This window comes from Xiphophorus maculatus, chromosome 11 (assembly GCF_002775205.1).
Source record: "Xiphophorus maculatus strain JP 163 A chromosome 11, X_maculatus-5.0-male, whole genome shotgun sequence".
NCBI lineage: Eukaryota > Metazoa > Chordata > Actinopteri > Cyprinodontiformes > Poeciliidae > Xiphophorus > Xiphophorus maculatus.
Window position 1 is genome coordinate 29,987,292 of NC_036453.1, and position 22,696 is coordinate 30,009,987.

At 36.9% G+C, this 22,696-nt stretch overlaps 1 protein-coding gene across 11 annotated transcripts in view; it reads right to left on the reverse strand.

Moving 5' to 3' along the window:
- LOC102217953 (neurobeachin-like) overlaps nucleotides 1–22,696 on the reverse strand; it is a 105,127-nt gene that overhangs the window by 65,663 nt on the left and 16,768 nt on the right. For all 11 annotated transcript variants that reach the window (XM_023342253.1, XM_023342249.1, XM_023342248.1 and 8 more), the window contains exons 2-3: nucleotides 6,088–6,319; nucleotides 2,441–2,541 (exon numbers count right to left, since the gene is read on the reverse strand). In XM_023342253.1, the coding sequence (XP_023198021.1) occupies nucleotides 2,441–2,541; nucleotides 6,088–6,319 (333 nt within the window). The remainder of the gene's footprint in view (nucleotides 1–2,440; nucleotides 2,542–6,087; nucleotides 6,320–22,696) is intronic.

Below are 22,696 nucleotides of genomic sequence, written 5' to 3' on the forward strand. Positions count from 1 at the left end.
AATAGTGGCTGATCAGAGGTGGAATCACCTAAATAGACAAGAGGATTTTTGGAAAGAGAGGCGGGAGGGCAAGCGGGATTGCTTCTACTTTTACGCGAAATCTGTAAATATACAGAGACCTAAAAGTCCTGCGCTGGCAGTTTTCACATGGACTTTCATCTCATAAAATCATCTCTAAACAGCTCAGTTTTAAAGTATCCTTTAAAACTGAAAACCAAGTGACTGAAAACTAAGCTAATCAGTAAACTACATGGAGCAATTTGGATTACGACAACAGGAAGCCAAGCTGATCTTAAACTAATCACTTTTAGTTACCAGCACCAGGAGTACCGGTAATCTCTTTAATGAGTATTTGTAGAGAAGCCCTAACTATAACAAATACGAAATGACAAGCTTATGCCTTTTAAGATTAAAAACATAAAGGTGCAAGGTGCAGAAAGTTCAAAACATGGAGTATTCAAATTATTTTCAAAGCAATACTAGAGTAAACAAAACTTTCTGTCTTAATGTCTGAAAAGTTTTGAATTTCTTTGCCAACTGTAAAGAGAGTTCTGTGAAAGAGATGCGATGGTTAAACAACCTGTCAAAAGGAGAGAAAAAACGATGGATATCCTTGAGCTGATCCAGTGGAGCTGGCTTGTGCTTAGAAACAGAAAATAGTATCTACATGTAAAAAGAGTCTGAGTATATTGAACTGCACTGACTGTTTCACCTTCACACCTGATTGGGTTGTCACTGCTTTTTTCATCAAGCTTCTAATGGTCTAACAGCAATAACACAGTCATTTCTCTGATGCATTGATAAGGTAAATTACAAGAGAGAGAGAAAAAAACATCACTGAAAAAAATAATAAAAAATGCCTGAAACATAAACAAATTACCCATGTCTCTATATCCACTCACAAATCAATGCCAACAGATATATACCACAAGCAAACACGTTCTATTTTATTCAAGTCTATTAGCACAATAATCCCATTAAGTGACACCCAGACTAATGACACCACAAACTCCTGCTGTATAATTAATCTCATCTGGAATAAATTTAGCTTCGACCACTATTGTAGTTGGATACAAGGCTAGTAAAATCAAAGGAAAATCTAATTTCAAGCCAAAAGAAATCAAAAAGGAACATAAATAAAAACAAAATAGGAGATAAATTGAAGAAATAAAACATATAAAGTAGTGTTTTGACAAAGACAATTAAAGAAGTCATAAGAAAAGTCACTAGCTGAGGCCTCTGTCGTGCAGATTGCAATAATTTAGACTTTGTGATTTTTTTGGCTAATCTGCTCCATCTAATAAAACAGAGGGGATTCAAATGTGTTTACACTGTTGTCAGAGTCAATTTACGAATAAAATCAAGTGATTTTTTAATATATTAACAAGTTTTAACTTAGTATATTCAAGTTCCCCAACACAACCAAGAGTAAATCAATTATATGCATAAAGCCATCATTATAAACAACATTTTATAAAAATACTGAGATGGAATCTTTGAAATGTCTTCATTTCTAGTCCTTCACCTGCCATCACCCCCACAACTTTACCTTTATAGTTTATGTGACTGACTTATTTTATTTAACACTCAATGAAGGAACTGCGCTTTATCATTTCTAACTATGTAGAAGAACTACCGGTAAGTATATAAGTTTGTTCTAGGTCTAGTAAAATTAAAACCTTGAAAAGGGAAAAATTGGTGCAATTATAAAGCGTCATTCAATGAAAACAAAATGTTTCTTGATGCTCAAGAGGATTTTCAGCATCTGGATTGACACTTACATAAATTTCAGAAAACAAACAGCGACAGCTCCTTTTGGAGTCCCCAGATTTAAAAATGTTTTATATAACAAGCAGTTCAAGTTTCACCAACAATTACCACACATCAGAAAATAAACTTTTGTGTGTAAATTTCAATTAAATAAAATTTACATATAATTGTTGTATTGTTATTTGTCAAGTTAATTTAAAAACTGGTCTCTACATCTTATCAGATTAACATAGTCATTGACATCACTTCTACTTCTCTTAACTACACATTTTTGTATTTCTCTGTATTAACAGAGTTGGTCAAAATGTAGTCTTAACTTGCAAGACAAACCGTCCACTGTGTGTGTGTGTGTGTGTGTGTGTGTGTGTGTGTGTGTGTGTGTGTGTGTGTGTGTGTGTGTGGTGTGAGATATCAGATCAAATCCTGCAGGGTGTCCCTATCTTTAAGTGTTTTAAGGATTTATGAGTGCAACTGTATTAAAAATTTAGATTTGCGTTGTAGATAAGACTATTTAGGTGTTTTCAAAAGTTCCACATCCTGCAGTAATAAAGGTCTAAATAATAATCTTGTGAAATTGTTGACTTGAGAAAAAAATAAACATTCCATTAATATCCATGACCAACATCTACAAAACGGCAAATATGCAAAGTTTTGTTCTGCAGGAACTCACCCAAAGGCCATTCTCTCCTCTCAGCATACTGAAGAGCAGCTTCAGCTCCTTGACTGTGATGCTGTAACTGGCCAGGACTCCTAGCATATCCACCAAGAGGTCTGAGGAAACACACATACACGCCCACAAGCAGAGAGCACAGAGGGTAAAATATGTTTTCTCATGAGCGTATCTTTGAGTCAGTATCTGGAAGGCCCTGTGCAGACTTTTCTCTGATAAAGTGCGATGAGGTCATAACATTCAGCCAGTTCACCTACAGCAAGAGTTTACTCATTTATCATTCAGTGAGAGTCAAGCCAACAGCTACACCACTGTATAGCAAGCAGGACACATCACTGTTTGACAGCTCTGGGTCAAATCAGCCCTTTAATGTTTCAAACATCTGCTTGAACCCACTCATCAGCATTTCATCCCCTCCTGTTTCCATTTTCTATCCTTTTATTTTATCATTGTGTTTCACATTTTTCATCTCGGTGGTTCTGTATGTTTTCATAAGATTCTCAGGCAATTTAATCAAAATAAAATGTTCTAAACTCAGATGTAAGTTCATTTAATTCTGTATCATTTTACAAAGGTTTTATTGACACCTAATTCAACTGACTGCAGTTCAGATTCAAGTTTGGACCAAATTATTCTTTTGAAATATGACAAATAAAAGCCCTTCACCTCATCATAGAAATTTTTGCCATGTACTGCTTTGTAGGATTAAATAAGATCTTAAAATATAACTTTAAATCATTCACTGGCAAAGCACAAACAAATTATACCGAAGACTGGTACAAATTGGTGCGTGATCCATAAAGTATGAAAAGGTGCAGGAATAAACTGACCTGAGTCGCTGTTACTCGAGTGGTTGAAATAAAAAAAAGTCTGAAGGACACTTTTTATATGTACAGTAAAACTAAATTATTATTACTCCTGACACATTTAAACTTAAAATTATTTGCTTAAATTGTGTTTCTGAAAGTAAATGAGACAGCCATCTTTCAAATGAAAATAAAACAAAGCAAATTTTAGATGAGTTTAGATTTTATGAACATTTTATTACAAAGGTAGAAAGCTATTTAATCCTGTTTTTAATAATCAGCAGGAAAAACTCTACTGCCGTTCAGCAAACAAATCTTTCTTATAATCGCTGACCAGTTCTTTGCATTTTAATATAGTATTTTTATGATAAAGTCCATGTCCTTGAGATTAGAACAGCTCATTGCTGCCATCACCCTAATATTTATCTTCCTCTACAGATAATTCAAGTTGGCCTAAAATAAAAAAATGTTACTTTCAGTAAGAGAAAAGAAGTTCGTTGAAATAAAAGATTACTTAAAACCTAAATCAGCGAGAGTATGAAAAATTGTGGATTGTTCAGGGTGAACTTCAACCGTTTCAGAAATCTTTGAAGCGGTTCAAAGTCATCATAAAGTCTAAATCTTATTTTCTAATTCTTCTACCAGTATATATCCAGTAAATGGAATATTCAACACAAATATTTACTAAAACATGCCAGTTTTATACTGGAAAAGACATTCATCTTAAAGATACAGGGGAATTATTTAATCTAAAACTTTATATTTAAAATTTCAGTAGCTGCCTTAATAGTAAATATACATACATGGTGCATGATAAGGTCTTATACTGCTATTCCTAATGTAATGGAACTCTCTTGATTATTTTCCTGTTGTAGGTATGTTAGTAGACATTAGCACATCGGCACTAAACTGAGGTATTTCCAGATGACCTCCCTGCTTCATTGACCTTCACATCACACAAACAACATTAGCAGTGTCGCTATGGCAGAGAGAGAGCATTCCGCCTCTGCAGAGTGAAACGATCTGCTTAGAGAGGCCTCCTCTTTCTTATTACACTTGGTGGATATGAAGAGTCTCACCACCATAGTTCATTAACCAGAGCCCAGCGACTGGGAATAAAGGAAAAAGGCTAGCTCACTGAGGTACTTCATTCGAGAGCAACATCCAACTCAGAATGTCCCAGATTTACGCCCCTGAGCTCCAGTTTTGGTACAATAAATCCAAATAGGTCATTTTAAATAGTTTCAGGAAAAAGCCTGAATCCAAGTTAGAACAGAGAGAACTGGCATTAAACTGATGCAGCTGTATGCTCTGCTCTGTTGTGAGTTTTAATAAGTCAGTGAAGGTATAAAACCCATTATCCAACCGCGGTGGGTAGGACAGAGAGGACATGGACACTAAGTGTGGGGACGAGCATGCTGAGATGCTATCAAAGGAAAGCCAAGGTCAATGTGACAACACAAGGAGATGACTGACTGGGTAAAGTTTACATACTGTAGGTATGAAAAAATATTCTAGGCAAGTTTTATATATTTCAAACAAAGCACACTGGAAAATTTTATCATAAGAAAGTATTATCCAAGTTTACCCACAAACAAATAAGGTTAACTCAACAGGCTTGAAAATGTCATAAAATCCTGTATACTGTTTATTGAAAATGCCTTATTGGTTTTTATTTGTCAAACAACTACAGAAAAATCCATTTCTGAAGAAAGGTGTTCTTTGTGTTATTCTAAAAGGCACTCCTGGGAAAATCTCTTTACCCTGCGTGAAATTATTACTCTGGCAGTAGACATTTTAAAACATGACTGCAGTGACTAAACTCTACAAAGCAATAATACAAAGAAGTGTGAGAACACATCGCACATTAACAGACGCTTTTCTGCACGGACTGAGCAATTTTGTTTACACAGAGCTAATGCAATACTTAATAAGTGTATTGCCAATTTATGACTAAGTAAGCAGATAAATCTAATTTACACCTTCACATGCTGGGTTAAAACACAATTGGGAGCTTTGGCGGGGGGGGGGTTTAATCACAAAATGCTATGACTGATAAAGTTCTAAGCTCATCCACAAAATATATGACAAACATCTGCACAGACATTTTCAGGCTTCATATCAAGGAAGTTCATGGAGTTCATGTTGGAGATGTGTCTCAAAATGTTCCATCATGCAGCCTAAAGCGCTATGAAGGAGATGGTCTTTCATTAAAGAAACGGTTCAACATATTGAATTGAAAGCCACAAATAAATTTTGTGAGTTTATATATATATATATATATATATATATATATATATATATATATATATATATATATATATATATATATATATATATATATATATATGTAAATTATATAAATTATTATACCTAATAGTTACCCCCTTGAACTTTTTTTGATTATCCTCATCACTAAAAGTTTTTCTTTAGTAGATAAAATTGCAATTAAATAGCGACAAGCACAGCTCAACTTATGTGCAATTTGGAGGTGTGTGCGCGCTTGTTTTCTGTTGGAAAAAAAAAGCAAATATATATAAACCAAATTTCAGACTTTTCAAGTTTGCCCAAATCCCCAAATAATGCAACTGTTAATAGGTTACAGTTTTACACTATACACAACAAAATAGGATGTTTATTACACATGTTGTAAATTTTTAATTTTTTAAATAATGTTAAGCATCTCTGTTGAAACAACTGAAATCTTTATATGTGTCTAATCATGTTTAAATAATGAGGTCATGAAACATGAATGGGCTTTATACTAATTACAACGATATTGTATGATGATCCAAAACTATGAACCGAACTAATGTTTTTCTTGCCGTCTCCACATCTCACCTGCGATCATGTCGTCCACAGTGCTCATTTTGAGCAGCACCTGCTGGATGAGGCCCACCTCTGTGCTGGTCTGCAGGTTGCGCACGCTCTTCCGCAGGATGGCGGTGAACATGCTCCAGATCTCCGCCTGGCACGTCACTTCGCAGTGCGACAACAGCTCCACCATGCAGCCGATGCTCTCCGCCTCCTGGATGATGAAGTTCATCTCCAGGTCAAATTCGCCGCCCACCAGCTGGAAGAAGACAGGGGGAAGTGGAAGAAGGGGGGACAACAGAGGGGAGGGCAGAAGAAATATGGTCAATGATTTAGAGAAGCATTTACAGTTTTTTGTCTCCAGGAGAGGTTAGTATAGCTTCTGATGGATGTTGATTGGCTAGAAAAACATTTCTTTGGCCTGGGGGACACACGCACTGAAACAAATAAACGTCTCTCGTCTCAGTGCACAGATGGACTCACACACACCCACACCCACACCCTATGTCCTCTACTCCTCACTCTCTTATATCAGGAGAGAAGCTCTACCCTCTGCGAACCTCAATCACTCAACATACAGCCACGTAGAAATGGCCTCCTCTTCATCAGCTACACACACACACACACACACACACACACACACACACACACACACACACACACACACGCACACACACACACACACACACACCCACACACACACACGCACACACACACACACACGCACACACACACACACACACCCCGGCATGCAAAGACACCCAGACTCACACACAGACACTGATTAATACACATTACAGTCCTGGCCCTCTTAGATGGCATTAGTCAGATCATACCACACTTATCAAATCGAGCGCAAATGTTCTGTCTCTTAATGGCTGAAGCACTATAATTACTTGTGAAAGTACATACGGCCGTGCCTCACATTCACAAACACGAGCATACCCACACAGCTCGTCCTCGGCATACTACACTGTCCAGGAAATGGAAGCCATGGAAACCAGCAAGCTCTGGGAGCACCATTGATGTTATTAAATCAGATGAAACAGAAACATGCCACATACTATGCATAGCAAGAGAGAAAAAAAGATTAACATTATGACTGTTATAGCTGTGTACAGCAAGACGAACATTCCTCTCATGATCTATTTTATGAAAAGGTTGAAAAGTTTGTCATTGATTTGTTATTTGTGTTATCTTGGCCACCAGTTTTCCACATTTTCTCTCTGTGACTTGTTGGTGTTCCAAGGCCTCAGAAATGACTTTGCAGCTCAGAAAAAGTCAAACCAATAACAACCTTGTTTGTTATCAGTTCCTAGATTTATTTAGATTAAGCACAGCATGCTGTCTTCTCAAATCCTTGTGCCATCACGCAGAGTCCATTTAAGTGATTTTCTTATTATACACGTCTGCCAGCAATTATGAATGTGGCTGTGACATTTTACTCATCAGAAAAGGTGGGTTATTTATGATTCAAAAAGTAACCAACATAATAACCTACAATAAGACAGAGTTGCTGACTACACTCCTTTAATTAATCATCTGTATATTGTCACATTGTTAAAGAATCAATATCATAACCACCTATCACTGTTCATTATCAGTTTTAGACCTATGCTTTTCTAACTTCCTGTAGTAGCTAGCTGTGCTGCATCAAGGGTGGCTTCCATCTGAACAAAAAGTAGGTTTTCATTTCCAGTCATGTATTTGATCTGCTCACCTCTGAAACAGAGAAATTAGAGCTCACAAGACCAAAAAAAAACCCAAGTATGTTTTAAACAGAAACATCTGCCTACTAAAAAGTCTGTCCACATTCTGTACAGTATTTGCTCTGAATACTTGGTCTTAGGTCCTTTTGCTTGCATAACAACATAAATGCATTGCAATATGTAGACAAAGAGCCTATGCTTCTGCTGGGATGTTAAGGAAGGCCTGGCTGCTTCATTAGCGGCCCTCAGTTCATCTGCTTTGGATGTTTTTCATCTACCAATTGACAAAACACCACAGGCTCTCAGTAGGGTTTGGGTCAGGCAAGTCTGCTAGCCAATCAAGCACATAACCTGATATAATGGTCTTGAAAAAAGGTAATAGTGTTTGGAATGGCAAAGAAAAATCAGCATCTGCCCAAAACTTGCCAGGAAGCATTAAGCGATTTGAAATTTCCTGTTTGATGGCTGCCCTTAGACAGTGGATGAATAGTAGCTGATGACAAGGTTCCATAAATCTTCACCGACTGTGGAAATTTCACACTGGACTTGAATTCAATATGCTGAAATTTTGACTTCCAATTGAAATGTTACTTTTACTTTTATCTGCAAAGAGAACGTTGAATCATTGAGCAACCATCCAATCCTTTTTATCCTTAGCCCATATAAGAAGTTTCTGGTGTTTGTGGGCTAGGAGTGGATTAACATACGAAAAGCTAAAGCTAAGGCCCAGGTCTCAGCTACAGCTGAGTGTGGTAGCTGTTAACGCACAGACTCTAGCCACAGTCCACATTCTTTAAATCTCAAGCAAACTCTTGAATGAACTTGCCAGAGCACATTTTTCATGACACTTCTTCCTTCTATTCAATTTTCCATTGATGTGTTTAAAAACCACCCTTAAAAGTCAGCTTTTTAACCAATGCTTACATAGCAATGTCTTCTTTAAGACAAGGAAAGGCCATAACATGACGATGCTGTAACACTAACATAAGAAGGAAACCTAACCACAATCAGTCATTAAGCAGTCTTATCAATATTTCTTAATCTCAAGTCCAGAGAGGCCTTTAACATCAACAGTTGGTGCTTTACAGTAGATGTTTCTTCTATCAATCAATCAAGTTTGTTTGTATACACATTTCAGCAACAAGGCAGTTCAAAGTGCTTTACTTCATAAAAACACAAAAATGCAAAGTCATAAAAACACCATACAGTCAACAATATTGAAAACCAGAAACAAAAATGACATTTGATCATGTCTCATCTTGAGCTTTGTCGCTACAATAAACCTCCATGTTGTCTACCCTTGTCAGTTCCTTCCCCTCTTTACAGTTAAAACAATTTTCTCCCCTTTCTGTCCCAATGTCCCATCTCTCCCTTGGAGAAGTGAATTGATCCGCCGCACTCTGTGAATACATTAGCACAGATTACACAGGATGAAGTCTGGAATAAAAGCAGGAAGAATTAAATTCAGCCCACGCTGAATTTTTCTTTCCCTCCTCTTCTCCTCAGAGGTTCCTAATTACGGTGCTCACAGGGGACCACTGCGTTCTAGCGCATCCAACACAACCTGTCCGTCTGAAGACGCTGGATGTAAACAGCCACAGGGGGCACAGAGGGCATTTGTAGAAACTCGCTAGTAGATACGTAGCAAACTGGAACATAGAAAGATACACACATCCCTGAGGCGTGTCTACTCATGTACAGCACGAGCGTTATGTCTCTGTGCCAACTCTTCCTTTCTCAGAGCATCACAGAGAGATGAGAGGGGTGATGCAAACAACTGCAACAAAATGTCTAGTGACAAACAATAAAGCAAAAAAAAAAAAAATAGAGCTCGAAGGCCCAAAGCTGAGTGATATAAAAAAGGAGGAAGTGTCCTCATTCTTCCTATTATTAATACTATCTCTGTTGCACCAAAAGAAACATCTGGAAAGGATATTTAAAACCTGAAATGATCCTGCTAAGAACAACCCAAATCCAGAGCAGTGGCGTGGAAAACATTCAACTCAAATTTACTTTGCCCCTTTTCCAGTACTTGGAAAAAAAATACAGCTGGATGCTTGAGCTCATTATTTGCTCAAATGGGGCTTTTAATTGATATATAAATAAACACGGCACCTTAAATAGCAATAAGGCCGTGCACAGCCGAGTGCACTCAAGCACCAATCACTATCATGCTCACAGACAAAAGCACGCTAATTAGTTTTATGAGTCAACATGATTCTTTTGCATAAACACAAGTAACCTTTAATCTCTCTGTTCACCCTGCCCTGCATGTCCAATATGTGGATTCCCATGTATTCACACCAATGAGCACACACAAGAGGCATTTACTATGTTGGAAGTTAAAGGGCAAACAATCATAAACACCATCCTGTCTGAATAAAAGGGGCCTGGCAGTGCCACCACGTTCTCTGTAAAACACTGGCCTCACTGTCTTCTTGGCAACTCGTTCAAGTTGTTTGTTTTGGCAGCATTATGGCAATGATAAGTCCCAAAGCATTGCATGTTCCATTTACACAAACACACACACATATATGCAGGGACACTAGCTGCTGAGTCACGGCCTGTTTAAACCAGTTGCTAAGGAAGCAGCTGACTGTTTTCCACTAGTGCAGGAGGTTACAATGAAACTAAAAGGTATATGCATCAGAAGGGAGGGGAGTCAGTGTGCAACTTATTACACTGCCTTGAAATGGCAACAATACCCCATTATCTTTTTCACATCTATTATTCTACAACTACAAACTTCATTGTAATTTGGGATTTCAAGTGGCATATCAACACAAAGACATGCAGAATTATGAAGGGAAGGACAAATATAACTTTTTCTTGCAAACATTTGACACCGACTATACAGTAGTAGGTTTACAGTTTTTTTCACAAAAGTCCTAATTGTCGGTATTACTTGCTATCCTTGTCTGAGCCTAATGATTAATATAATTTAAAGGGCAAGTTTGTTTACAGAGACTTTATAATCCATTTTACTTGTTTTTGGTTTGCTTGTCCAGTGTTAGGACACTAGTTTATTGATCTATGAGAGGATGTACTTGCATTATATTAGTTAAAAATGGTCTCAAAACGACATTTATTATCATTTATCACAATAATTTCTGGGACTATTTATTGTCCAGCGAAATTTGTTATTATGACAGGCCTACTTACATGGCCCAGAATCACTCCAAGGGCAAATGGCCTTTTTAAAGAAAACAGATTACAACTGCAAAAGAGCAAGGATATGATGAATATACCATAGATCATGTTCAGGAGGTTAAAAGTAGACCTGCTCTGAATAAAACTACTGTCAAGTGTGTTTGTTTCTTAATAAGACACCATCTTGTCCACTGTTAGAAAGGTTTCTTGTTGCTCATTATCCAACCAGCCTTTATTTGCTCGTCTGCTGAAGGTCATACTGGTCCATCTAGTGTTCACTCTATTGTAGCCTTGTACACTTTTAGGCTCTTTTTTTTTTTACTACTTCCTTGCTTCCCTGGCATTTGAAGAACACTGAATACAAAGGCTCATTTCTCCTCACTTGTCTTCAAAATGGAAAAAGTAAGAGAACATGCCATCAGAGTGGGACAGAAGTATGTTGATCTTCATGAATGGTCATTTGGCAACAAGAAAGTGTGTTGCATTTACAGTCAGAGCAATTAATAAGGAGATGTAAATAATTTAAACTGTGAAAAATGAGGTTAGATGAAAATTTAAGTTTGTCCTTCTTGTACACACACAATAATGGGGATGGTAAGAAAGATATATACTCTATTGATCTCCATAGAGAAATTGCTTATATGCTGACAGTTATTCCCTCAAAAGTGTTGAATACTGATAAATAAAAATATAACCATAAGCAATATAAAATTTGTAAAGGTATATATATTTACATGAGTGTGACATTGTATGTGATGCGTTTGGTGCAAGTGTTAAAATTGTGACAAATGAAAAAAAAAAACAATCTCCAGAGCTCACTTATTTGTTTAATGTGAGATTATGATGCTGCCATCAAAAATGTGTTTGTTTTTAGCTTTTATATTTTATATATGTATTTAACAGGTTTGCCAGTAACAGTTGAGGCTGCTGTATTAGAAGCACATTTTAAATAATCATAATATTAATTGTCTCTTACAAAAAAACAAACAATGTGCTTCAGGCCCACTGCAGCCTGTTATGAAGTACTGTGATGACACATCAAACAAGCCATTACGGCAGCTGATTACTTTGACTGAGCGTCGAACATTTGATGACTATCGAGGCCAAACCTGGCAAAACAGGCACCTGTTGCTCATTACGGCTCATCATGGATGACAGGTGAACGAGGTGAGGGGACGGTCAATAGCCACCCCCTCTGCCTCGGCACATTCAATTGAGCCTTCAGATCTGGCATCATCAATATGCAACTTCAAAGCTCCAGGGAGAGCGCTGGAGAGCTGCGAACGTCTCTGGATGTTTGTTTGGTGTGTGTGTCTGCATGTGTGTACACGGGTGGCTCACGACTCATTTGTGTCCCCTGAGTGAATCGCAGCCATTCAGCCCCTTTGTGTGTAGTGAGAGAGGAGACAAGAGGCCCATCTAGACATGAGATCACAGATTATACACTTAACGCTTCGCCAAGAGGGCTCAGCAGGGCAAAGGAGAGCAAAGCTGAAACAGAGGGGGGGGGGTGGAGAACAAGAGGTGCAGATAAAAGTGAAAAATAAACAAAAGACTGGATGGTGTAAATGGGTAAAAAAAAAAAAAAGAGCATGTACATGGAAAAGAATAGCTACGAGAAAGCTTGTCTATGTGACATGGAACATGAAAGACTGGGGGGAAGCGGGGCCTTCAATTGTGTGCTTTCCTTATCAAGATGGCAGAGCAACTTTATTGCTTGCAGCTTTCACTATGTGCAGTGGAGGGTTTTAATTCTCCACTGATGACCATAGCAAATCTCTGCAAAGATATGGATTATGCTGGAGCTAAACTGGCCACTAAACACTCAATAATCCATATTCAGCTTTCTACATGACCTCATTTGCAATAAACTCCATCAATAAGAGCAGCAGTTAATTTTATCACCAGCTCAAAATTTGTGTCTATAGAACATCTTCAAGTGTGTTTTCTTAAGCTTTGGATTAAAATGCATAAAATTATTCATTGTAAATTATTTAACAGATTGCAGTTTTGCAAAATAAACCAAAATTTTGACATTTTAATCATATGGGGTTGTATGCTACATGCTGCTTTTATTTCTAAAACACAAGACCATACATTTTTTAATGTTTTCTTATTTTCAATTTCAGATGTCTCACTGCTTACTCAGAATTCAGTCTAAATGCCTTTTGCAACATTTTCTCTCTCAGTTTGCATTCTTCACATCTCTCTCAAGCTTTAACGTTAAGAGAAAATATTTATCTGCATTATTTCTTTTTAAAAGTGAACATACATGCTGTTTCACAGAAAAGCCTCCGGTTTTTCTTTTAACTACCTCTAGTGCAAGATTCCAGTAATTTATTGCTCTCGTTCAAAATTCTGCAGCACCATCTGTCAGTTATGGTGGTTCTCATTTTTAAATTGGTTTACTAGAATGGGTTTGCCAGAGTGAAAAATAGTAATTCACCACCAACAAGGCAGTAATGTCACATGCAGCTATTTTAGTTGCAGGAATAGTTACAAGACAAGCCACCTTTGTTTTGAAAGAAAGCTAATCCATGAGTGTGCAGGTTTCCAACTTCCTCTGGGGAGCAGAAGTTTGAGTGTGAGGAGTAGACTGCAAACAACAAGGAGACAATATTTCTGCAAGAAGCATTAAATCTGAGAGCAGAAACAATAGTTTTGAGAGAGTAAATCAATAAAACAAGTCGCTCAGGGTAGAGAGGTAATAGTTACTTATAGTCATTCTATTGGCTGAAGCTGTTACTATGCAGACTTATCACATTCTTTTAAAAGCATACAAAAAAACAACCCCTGAGCAGAGAGGATAAAGCTGAGAATCCAGGAAAAGCTTTTGGGCAGAGGAAGCTTGTGCACACTGTGTAGTTTACAAACAGGAGAAGAGTGGTAATTCTGCAAGTGGTATTAAATCTGAAAGCAAAACCTTGGTTTTGAAGAAGTGCAGTGCATCTGAGATGAAAGAGGACCCTATTCTTCAACTGAAACTACAGTATGTGCTTGTGTTTTGGATGGGTAATTTTGCTTTAAACAAGGATGATAAAGCAAAACCAAACTCTAATATATTTTTTAACTTTGTTTAGTGACTGTGACCCTTAAAGTCCCTGTCCAAATTTCATTGAAAACTACATTATTTTGATCGCTAACCCAATTGTAAACATATAGCCTAAACAGGGGTCTCAAACTCCAGTCCTCGAGGGCCGCAGTCCTGAAACTTTCAGATGTGCTTCTGCTGCACCACACCTGAATAGAATAATTAGGTCATTAAGGCTCGGAGAACTGATCTACACAAGGAGGAGGTAATTAAGCCATTTCATGCCAGTGTTTTGTACCTGTGGCACATCTAAATACTGTAGGACCGCGGCCCTCGAGGACTGGAGTTTGAGACCCGTGGCCTAAAATAACCACCAGATAATAAGGAAAATAACTCATTAACAGCTGAAATCAAGATTAATAACTGGTAAGAAAAACGCAGCATATGTGTGTTTCCCTCTTTGACCATAATCAGTAATGACACGTTGACTGATGATTGCCTCCAGATATACTGTAGAGTATACGAAGGAGGAGAGATAGGCCTCTGGACTGCATTTCCCATGGGCCTTTGTACCAACATCGGCACAGATGGCAGGCAAGACAAGACACAACCCCCACTCCTAAAAGTCAGAGCCTACCCATCACCATGTGAGCAGAGACACGAATGAACAACTAAGCAAAATCAGAATTATCAACAATGAGCTCATAAAATCATCCAAGAGGTGCAATGCATTAAGTGTATTGGTTTTATTTCAGAGTTAAAGGAAAGATGAAGAGCTAAAAATGAAAAATGGTGCAGAATTACAGCAGATTACTTTATGGAATGATGCAAAATAAAACCGTCATTCCAAAACAATTCAATGGAAATGATGAAATAAATCCACATGGATGAAAGAGTGTTAAAGCAAATACAGCCCAGACAGGATGCTCTTTGGCCCGAGCAGTTATTTTAAGAAGCAACAGTAACAAGAAATGACACGGTGACATGTCCTAAGCCTGTGAGACCAACCATAAAAGAGTGATGATAAAAATCCCATGTGGCATTCAGTTCTCCTCAGATAAATGGAAGTCATTGAATTTGACAAAATATAACAACGAAAGTGCTTCAAGAAAATCTGGAATGAGTTTACAGCCCAGTATAGTACAAGACAAAAAACATTTATACCTGATAACCAATTTAGTTTAGATTACACATCACTAAATCAATATTTATAGGCTATTACTAACATCAAATTTTAAATTGAGTGCCTTGAAATGCTCTGAAAAAAAAAGGTTTATAACAGACACCAATTACACTGTGTAGTTCAGGGTTATAAAGTGCAACCAATTTGGTTGCACATGTGCCCTAATTTCTCAATAGTGCAACCAAAGCAAATCTGAAATTTCACCAGTATGACCAGTGTCTTCATGTGGTTTAACAAGAAACACACCTTAGCCTAAACCAGTCCCAGCCCTGATCAGACAACAAAAAGTTAGAACCAGAAAAACATAAACTTGCTCATGTATATAACAAAACATGAGTAAACCTGAGTAAATGATTCATATAATTTTTTCAGGTGAATAATTCAGTCAGGAATTGTGTCAATGTAGTGACTGTTAATACCAGAATTAAACCATTTTTAAACCAGATACCAGACAGTTTAAAGCTCCAAAATGCTCTTTTATTAGTTCATCAAGTTGTTACAGCTAGAGATGCACTGTTCGGTGGTTTTCTTGAGCAATACTGATTTCCATTTTTCTTCAAGGTCAGAAATGCTAATTCTATTTTTTACCTCTAAAAACTATAAAATAGAGGAGAAAATGTGCAGCAGCTTCTTTGATAGTGGAAGTAATTTTGAATTCATCATAACATGAAGATATTATAAGATTGTCCCCATCTATCCACCAAAAGATGTCTTCCTGAGCTGCATCTGTTTTGGTGTTGTTGTTGTTGTTGTTTTCATCAAAAATGAAAGCACATCAAAATAGATGTTGTTGACTGGTGCATTTGTGTAATAAAAATGGCTGGACATCTGTTCTTAATCATGATTGATGTAATAACGTTTGAAAAGAAATTATTTCAGTTTTTAACCAGCTAATTATCAATTACAGCTGATCAACAGAAAAATGTCTAATTTCCATGTCAGACTGGTTGAATGATGAATCTGTGCACATTTAGTTACTGAGGCAGCATTGCTATATTATAAATCAAGACCCTCAGCAATGAGTCAGAATTTCATCTATAATAACATACAATCAAACTGTGAGTTTCAACTTACTTAAAAGAATGCTGCCACTGCTTATAGTATTGCACTGCCTCCCAATTTGTAAAGTGTAGAATCTAAAAGTGTTCTTGGCACTGAAATTCTCTTCAGCCTAAATACATTTGGAATTTATTTTTTTTTACAGCTATAAACATATAGAACCTTAATGCCATCAGAGATCAGTGTTCAAATGAACAGAACTAAACAAAGGGAGGAAGCATTTGCTTTATAGCCTTTCCAATTCTGGAGCAAACTCCCAGAAAGCTGAGATATGCAAACACTGTTGACTCTTAAATTAGGAGTGAATCCACTAGTTCCCACAACTTCCCAATAAAAGTGAAAGAACGTTTATCAAGCAAATTTAATCATGTTTTAGCAAGCTGCATGCTTTGAATTAGCATTTAAATTGTTTTTAAGTGATGCTTAAAATGCATTATTTTTTCTAACCCATTATGTTTTATCATGTATTTTTCTTTATCTTTGCTTATGTATTATGGGATGTTTAGTTTTTATCATTTTAAATGGACAGTGTGTAAAAACATTAATCTTTACAAAAAGAAGAGATGTTTGCACCAGATTTAGCTACATCTATAGACCCTACTCTACAGATACAAGGTCTGTAGACTAGAATCTACAGACCCTGTCTGTAGACTTTGTTGTGACAAGTATTTTGTAACAACAAAATATTTTGAACATGTACAGTATATACTCCTTCCAGACCTATTCACACTAAGCATTCTGGTCCATTCACAGTCCCAGTCATTTACACAACACTTTTATTCACCATTTAAAATATGTACATCAACGTTGTGCAGAGAACTTTCATTACCATGCTTATGAATGAAGCTAGACAAAAGACAACAGCTTGCCTTAGCCAGCTTTTCGAGTATACAAACAAATTTATCAGTAATATTTGGGTATGAAAAGCTTTCAGCATTGGGAATTTCCATCAAAGCATACCTAAAATGGCATACAATGCATATTCGTTATGAAAGGTCAACGCACCAATTTTTTAAGCAACTGGAACACATCTAAAAGAAGTAGCAGTTTGATCATCAACAACTGCATCCCAAAATTTACAAACCTTCGGCCACATCACTGACCCTCAATTTTGAGATTTGAGGGAAAATGAACAAAAAGAATATAAGATTCAGAACATGTTATGCATAACTAAAACACTTTGTAGACAATATTTCTGAACAAAGAAATCTATCATGGATCAAAAGGAGCCGACATATTTTCATCCTGCTCCTTTTTCTGAAAAGACTGACACTAATAGGTCGGCATGGCACCTTCTTTCATCTTCTCCCAACAAAACACAGCACAAGTGGATACAACACAGACTGTTATCTGTCAAAATGAAAAGACAAACCAAAAAAATAAAAAAACTCTGAAAGATTTAAACAACTAGCAGGATCTAGAGCAAGGAGCACTACATGGATATCTACAGCACTTTTCTAATAGACCAACAGAGATGCAGACCATTAAAAGCTGATAATTACATCCAATCTAGCAGCTTTGACAACATTATTTTTCTCCATCTTTCACATTATATTCTTTCCAATCACAGTGCAAATACAAATAAATCAAAGAAATAGGCTGAACTATAAAAACAATTTAGCATGGTCTGAAAATAACCATGAGCTATTATGGTGCAAATCTAAATGTATGCAAATTCAAGCAGATATTTCTGTTAGACATTAAAAAATGCTTCAAGTATGAGTCATAATGCATTAAATTAAATAAAACTTCTTTTCTTGTATTTGGCATGCAGTAAATGTCATTTATGCATAGAACTTGTGGCCCAGAGACAAAGGAAGGCTCGAGTTAAAGGTGCTGCAAAGCAAAGGTGACATATCCTAATCAAGCAGCTTGTGTCTCCAATCTGGTGAATAACTGTGGGCTCAACAGCTCTACGTGGTTCAAAACACAATATTTGTGAAGTCAGGGCCAACAGCCAGGCCGCGGATAAATTTTTCTGTAAAGATTTGCATAAATGTGCATCTGTTCATATATCAAAGAAAAGAAAGGCCATTGAGCACTCCCATGCATTGCCTTGTCAGTTTCTATTAACACTGCCAGAAACCAAAGAGAGAGAGCAGGATAAAAAAAATAAATAAAAGAGGTCCAAGAGGAGGCGAGATTTAATGCCTGCTGCTTCCTCTTTATGAAAGTCTCCAGTTCACTGCCGACCAGTTCTGTGTGCCTTTTACCGCCTCCAACATCTGACTCAAATCTTGTCAAGTGTGAACATAAAACATATTGGACATACTTGCAGACAAGTGCGCAATAACATTCGGTTGCACTTACACACACATCCATCCTTTACAAAGTCACCCAGAAGATAGACACGTGCATACTCAGCATTTGAAGGGCAAAAAGCCTTTTAAACAATTCACTGTCAAAAAATAAATAAATAAAATGTTGCAGAAATTAGTCACTTACACACACACACTGTCACCGAGTTCGTCACTGGCACATTCATACATGCTCACATCAGCGGCAAGAATTCACATGAATGACAGCATGAGCAAAGGTGGAAGGAGAAAAGCTGGAGATCTACAAGAATATCGCAGAAGTGGAGAAACTTATGAAAATGTTCGCTGCCTTCCCCCTTGTTCACAGTTTGTCACATTAGTGCATGTAGCAAAGTGGAAGATCAAGAATACATGGTTTTTATAATGTTTTATCTTCTTTTACAAAAATCTAAAATGTTATATTTCTTTGCATTTACCTCTCATAAGTCAAAACTTTGTAGACCTCTATTTCACTAACCTCTTTCAGAAAAGGTGGGATTAAAATACCTTTTTGCAATTTGGTTTTTTATGAAAGAATCAATGCAGGCAGGTGGCTTGAAGTCAACCTGCTACTGTTACACCAATAACTTGTCATTCTACATAGTCACAATAGGATATTAGCTGACTTGTGATTTATCGCAAAAACATATGGAAACCAGCTCTGTGTGTTGAGTATTTGACAACAAAAACAACTAGAAGTTGCACTGAAATGCATAAAGGCAGATCAGATCCCTGCACTTTAGCCAAGTGCAAATGTTTCCCATAGAAATTTTACTTGAAAAACATCAAAACAGAAAAAATTCAACAAGTCATATGCTAAAACTATTTGGCATTTATTTTATCTGTTGTGTCCTGTATGATCCAAACTGAAGTCAAACCCAATGGAAGTGTGAACTTTTTGCTGTCTCATAGGTTGAAGATTGTCTGAATACATCAGTTTTAATATCTGATCAATAGGGCTTAGGTGCATACTTTAACTGGGCCCTTTAGCTAAACCAGTCTATTGAAGCTCAAGCTGTATGTTAATGGCTGTTGTCCTGCTCTGTTTTGGTTTCATGTCTTTTATACTCTAAAAAGTTTTCTCTGGTTAGTGCTGACAGCATAATGTTCCAACATTTGAGGTGCTTATGGTCTACATAATTTGAACTTCATGTGTACCATAAAGCTCAATTTTAGTTTTCTTTAACACATCCCCCATTTTTCTACATGCCGTTCTTTTAATGTCTTTCTTCTTACTGCTCAACAAATCTTGGTAGTAAAGGCCATTATTTGTTGTGCTGTCAACAGATTCTCCAACCTGAACCATGGACCTCTGCAGCTCCTTTAGTGTTATTATGAGCATCTTGGCTGTTTTTTTGATAAACGCTCTCCTTGTCCATCCTGCCAGTTACAGACGGATAGATTGCACCATACTCTTTCCATTTTCAGATGGTGGAATAAAAAGTGGTCTGTAAGATGCGCTTATGGTTTTGTTTTGTAGCCTGATCCTGGTTCAAAGTTTTTTCCCAAGGCCATCTCTGATTAGTCCCTTCAAGAGTTTTTGTTGCATCCAATTGAAATCTATTTGAAGATTAAGTGACTGAAGGCAACTGGTTCTGCTGAATTTCATTTCGGGGTAATAGAGTAAAGGGGTCATAATAAAGTTGTCTGTTGCACTTTATAGATTTTATTCTAAAAATAAAAGACTAATCTTTCCTCAAAACTATACACTAATTTGTGCTGATCTGCACATGAAAACCCAATAAACCAAAATATAGATACTTTCACAAGTTACTGTAATGAGGTACAGTGCCATTAGCATATAAAAGGCTGGGTAAAAAATAGCTTCTTTTCAGGACCGGTAGAAAAGGGAGCTTTAAAAAGAACAGAAGAACAGTAAAGAGAGGCAGATCAGGAGAAGAATGGGAATCGACAAGAAAGTGATGCAAGACTTAAATAAGCTGACAGAGTAAAAGCACAGTAACAATAATGTGTGAATGTTTGCTTTGACAAATGGCAAAAAGAGAAGGAACACAAATACAGCAGGTCTCATTTCAGCACAATGGACAGCTCCTGCTCTCCTTTGCAGACAGATGCACTAATGGAAAGAAGCTTCAGAAGACACCCTTAAACCACAGGGCTGCAAAGCTCCTCCTGACCATCAATATTTTCTTGTAATAAAAGTTGTGACAACTAAATATGGTAAATGTAAATAAAACTACTGAAAATGAGGCTTCTCTGCAGCTGTAGCAGTATTTTCAGGGCAAATATTCCCCCCAAAAAACAAGAATCCAGGTCAAAAGCTCATGTGCATACACACTGCAGAGATTGGGCATTGAAGCCAAGTCATCACAAAGCTGACTTCATCCAAAGTACGGTTGAAAATGTCTGCCACCTGATTGGCCAAAGAGGCTTAGTAATGGATCGAGCAATAAGCCTTGTCACATGCTATCGGGTCACAAACAAAAAACATTTTTGCCCTTTTGTCTAATGGAGGTACCACATGATGCCCTGTGTCACTCTCTCACACACGCACACACACACACACACGCACACACACCCACACACACACACACACACACACACGCACACACACACACGCACACACACACACCCACACACACACACACACACACACACACACACACACACACACACACACACACGTATTGTTTCCAGTTCTTAATTTTAAAAAACCCACAATGTATTATAACACAGCACACACACACACACACACACACACACACACACACGTATTGTTTCCAGTTCTTAATTTTAAAAAACCCACAATGTATTATAACACAGCACACACACACACACACACACACACACACACAAAATGCCATGACATATTAAATTCTAGTTGAGAGCATTTTTCCTATTTTCTTGATACATGTTTTTCTTTTTTTTTTGCTTTAAGAGCAACACAGACAGCAATTAATGAGTTTCCAGATGGAATCTGCATATTTTGGTGAAACTGGAAAGTATTCACCCCACTACACTTTTTCACATTTCATGTTACATATTCTTTGATAATTCATTTTATTTACATAGTGCCAATTCACAACAAATGTTTCAGGTTATTTTACATTTTAAAAAGTCATTTATTTAATTTAGTTCAGTCATACAAAGATTCTAAGTTATTAGCCAGTTTGATTAAAAGGTTTTCCATCTAAGAATAACCACAACCTGGTCAAATGTGCAAGGCCTGACTGAGGTTTGAGAAGGCAGAGCACATGCACAAAAGAAAAAACACAGAAGCACTGATCTAGTAACAGCATGCCACAAGAGATATTAACATAACATGTAGCATGACTTAAAAAATAATCAAGCAATTACTAATTGTTATTTTCATAACACAGTTTCCTCCATATTATTTCTTAAGTTTAAATTGTCTTTAATGCAATACTTAAGAGAGAGCCATAGTGGTCAAAGTTTTCTCAAGCTGTATGGAGCCTTCCCTACCTGCTGCTGCACACTGTTGGTCAGCTGGTTGAACAAAGGTTCTTCTTACAATTACTCTATGCTTACAAAAAGCTATTTAGTTATTTAGAAATATCTCTAGAATAAATGTACAGTCTTGGTGTGGAAAACAAAGACACCCCAACCCATCATTTAAGATAATCCTATTTTTGAGCTATTAAACAGCCAGATCCAGGTTAGCTTACCAAGCATATATTTAAGCCAAGCAGATATTGACAAGCTAATAACAGCTTGTTAAACCTTAACAGAAAAGCAGAGCATTTCTGCAATGATAGTTCGATAATTTAACTTATCAAACCTTAAATTCAGGGAGCATTTGATTTATGTTTTGCCCAGGGTTACATATTAGAATAAAAATGACAAAAAAAAACAGCCATTGCTGTAATACACAACATGTTATATTACTTTAGCCTCAATATGACTATATGTTGTTTTTCCATTTTCAATAAAAGCTGCTTTAGTTGAGCTATATATTTTGGTAAATATATTTAAAAACGCCAGTGTTTTTACTCAAGGCTTTCAGTGTTGTGAAGGGAAAAGGAAAAGATAGCATTTTGGTATGCATTTTCTAAAAACATGCCTGGTTTTGAAAGTTATGTCATATTGCTGAAGAAATATTAATTGAGGAGTGAACATCATGCAGAGACACTGACTTTTACAAAGGATAAATGGCAAGCTTGAGCAGAAAGCAGAAATGCTCGCAGGATTACAAAAAACTGCTTCAATTTATTCTTTTGACCTTTTA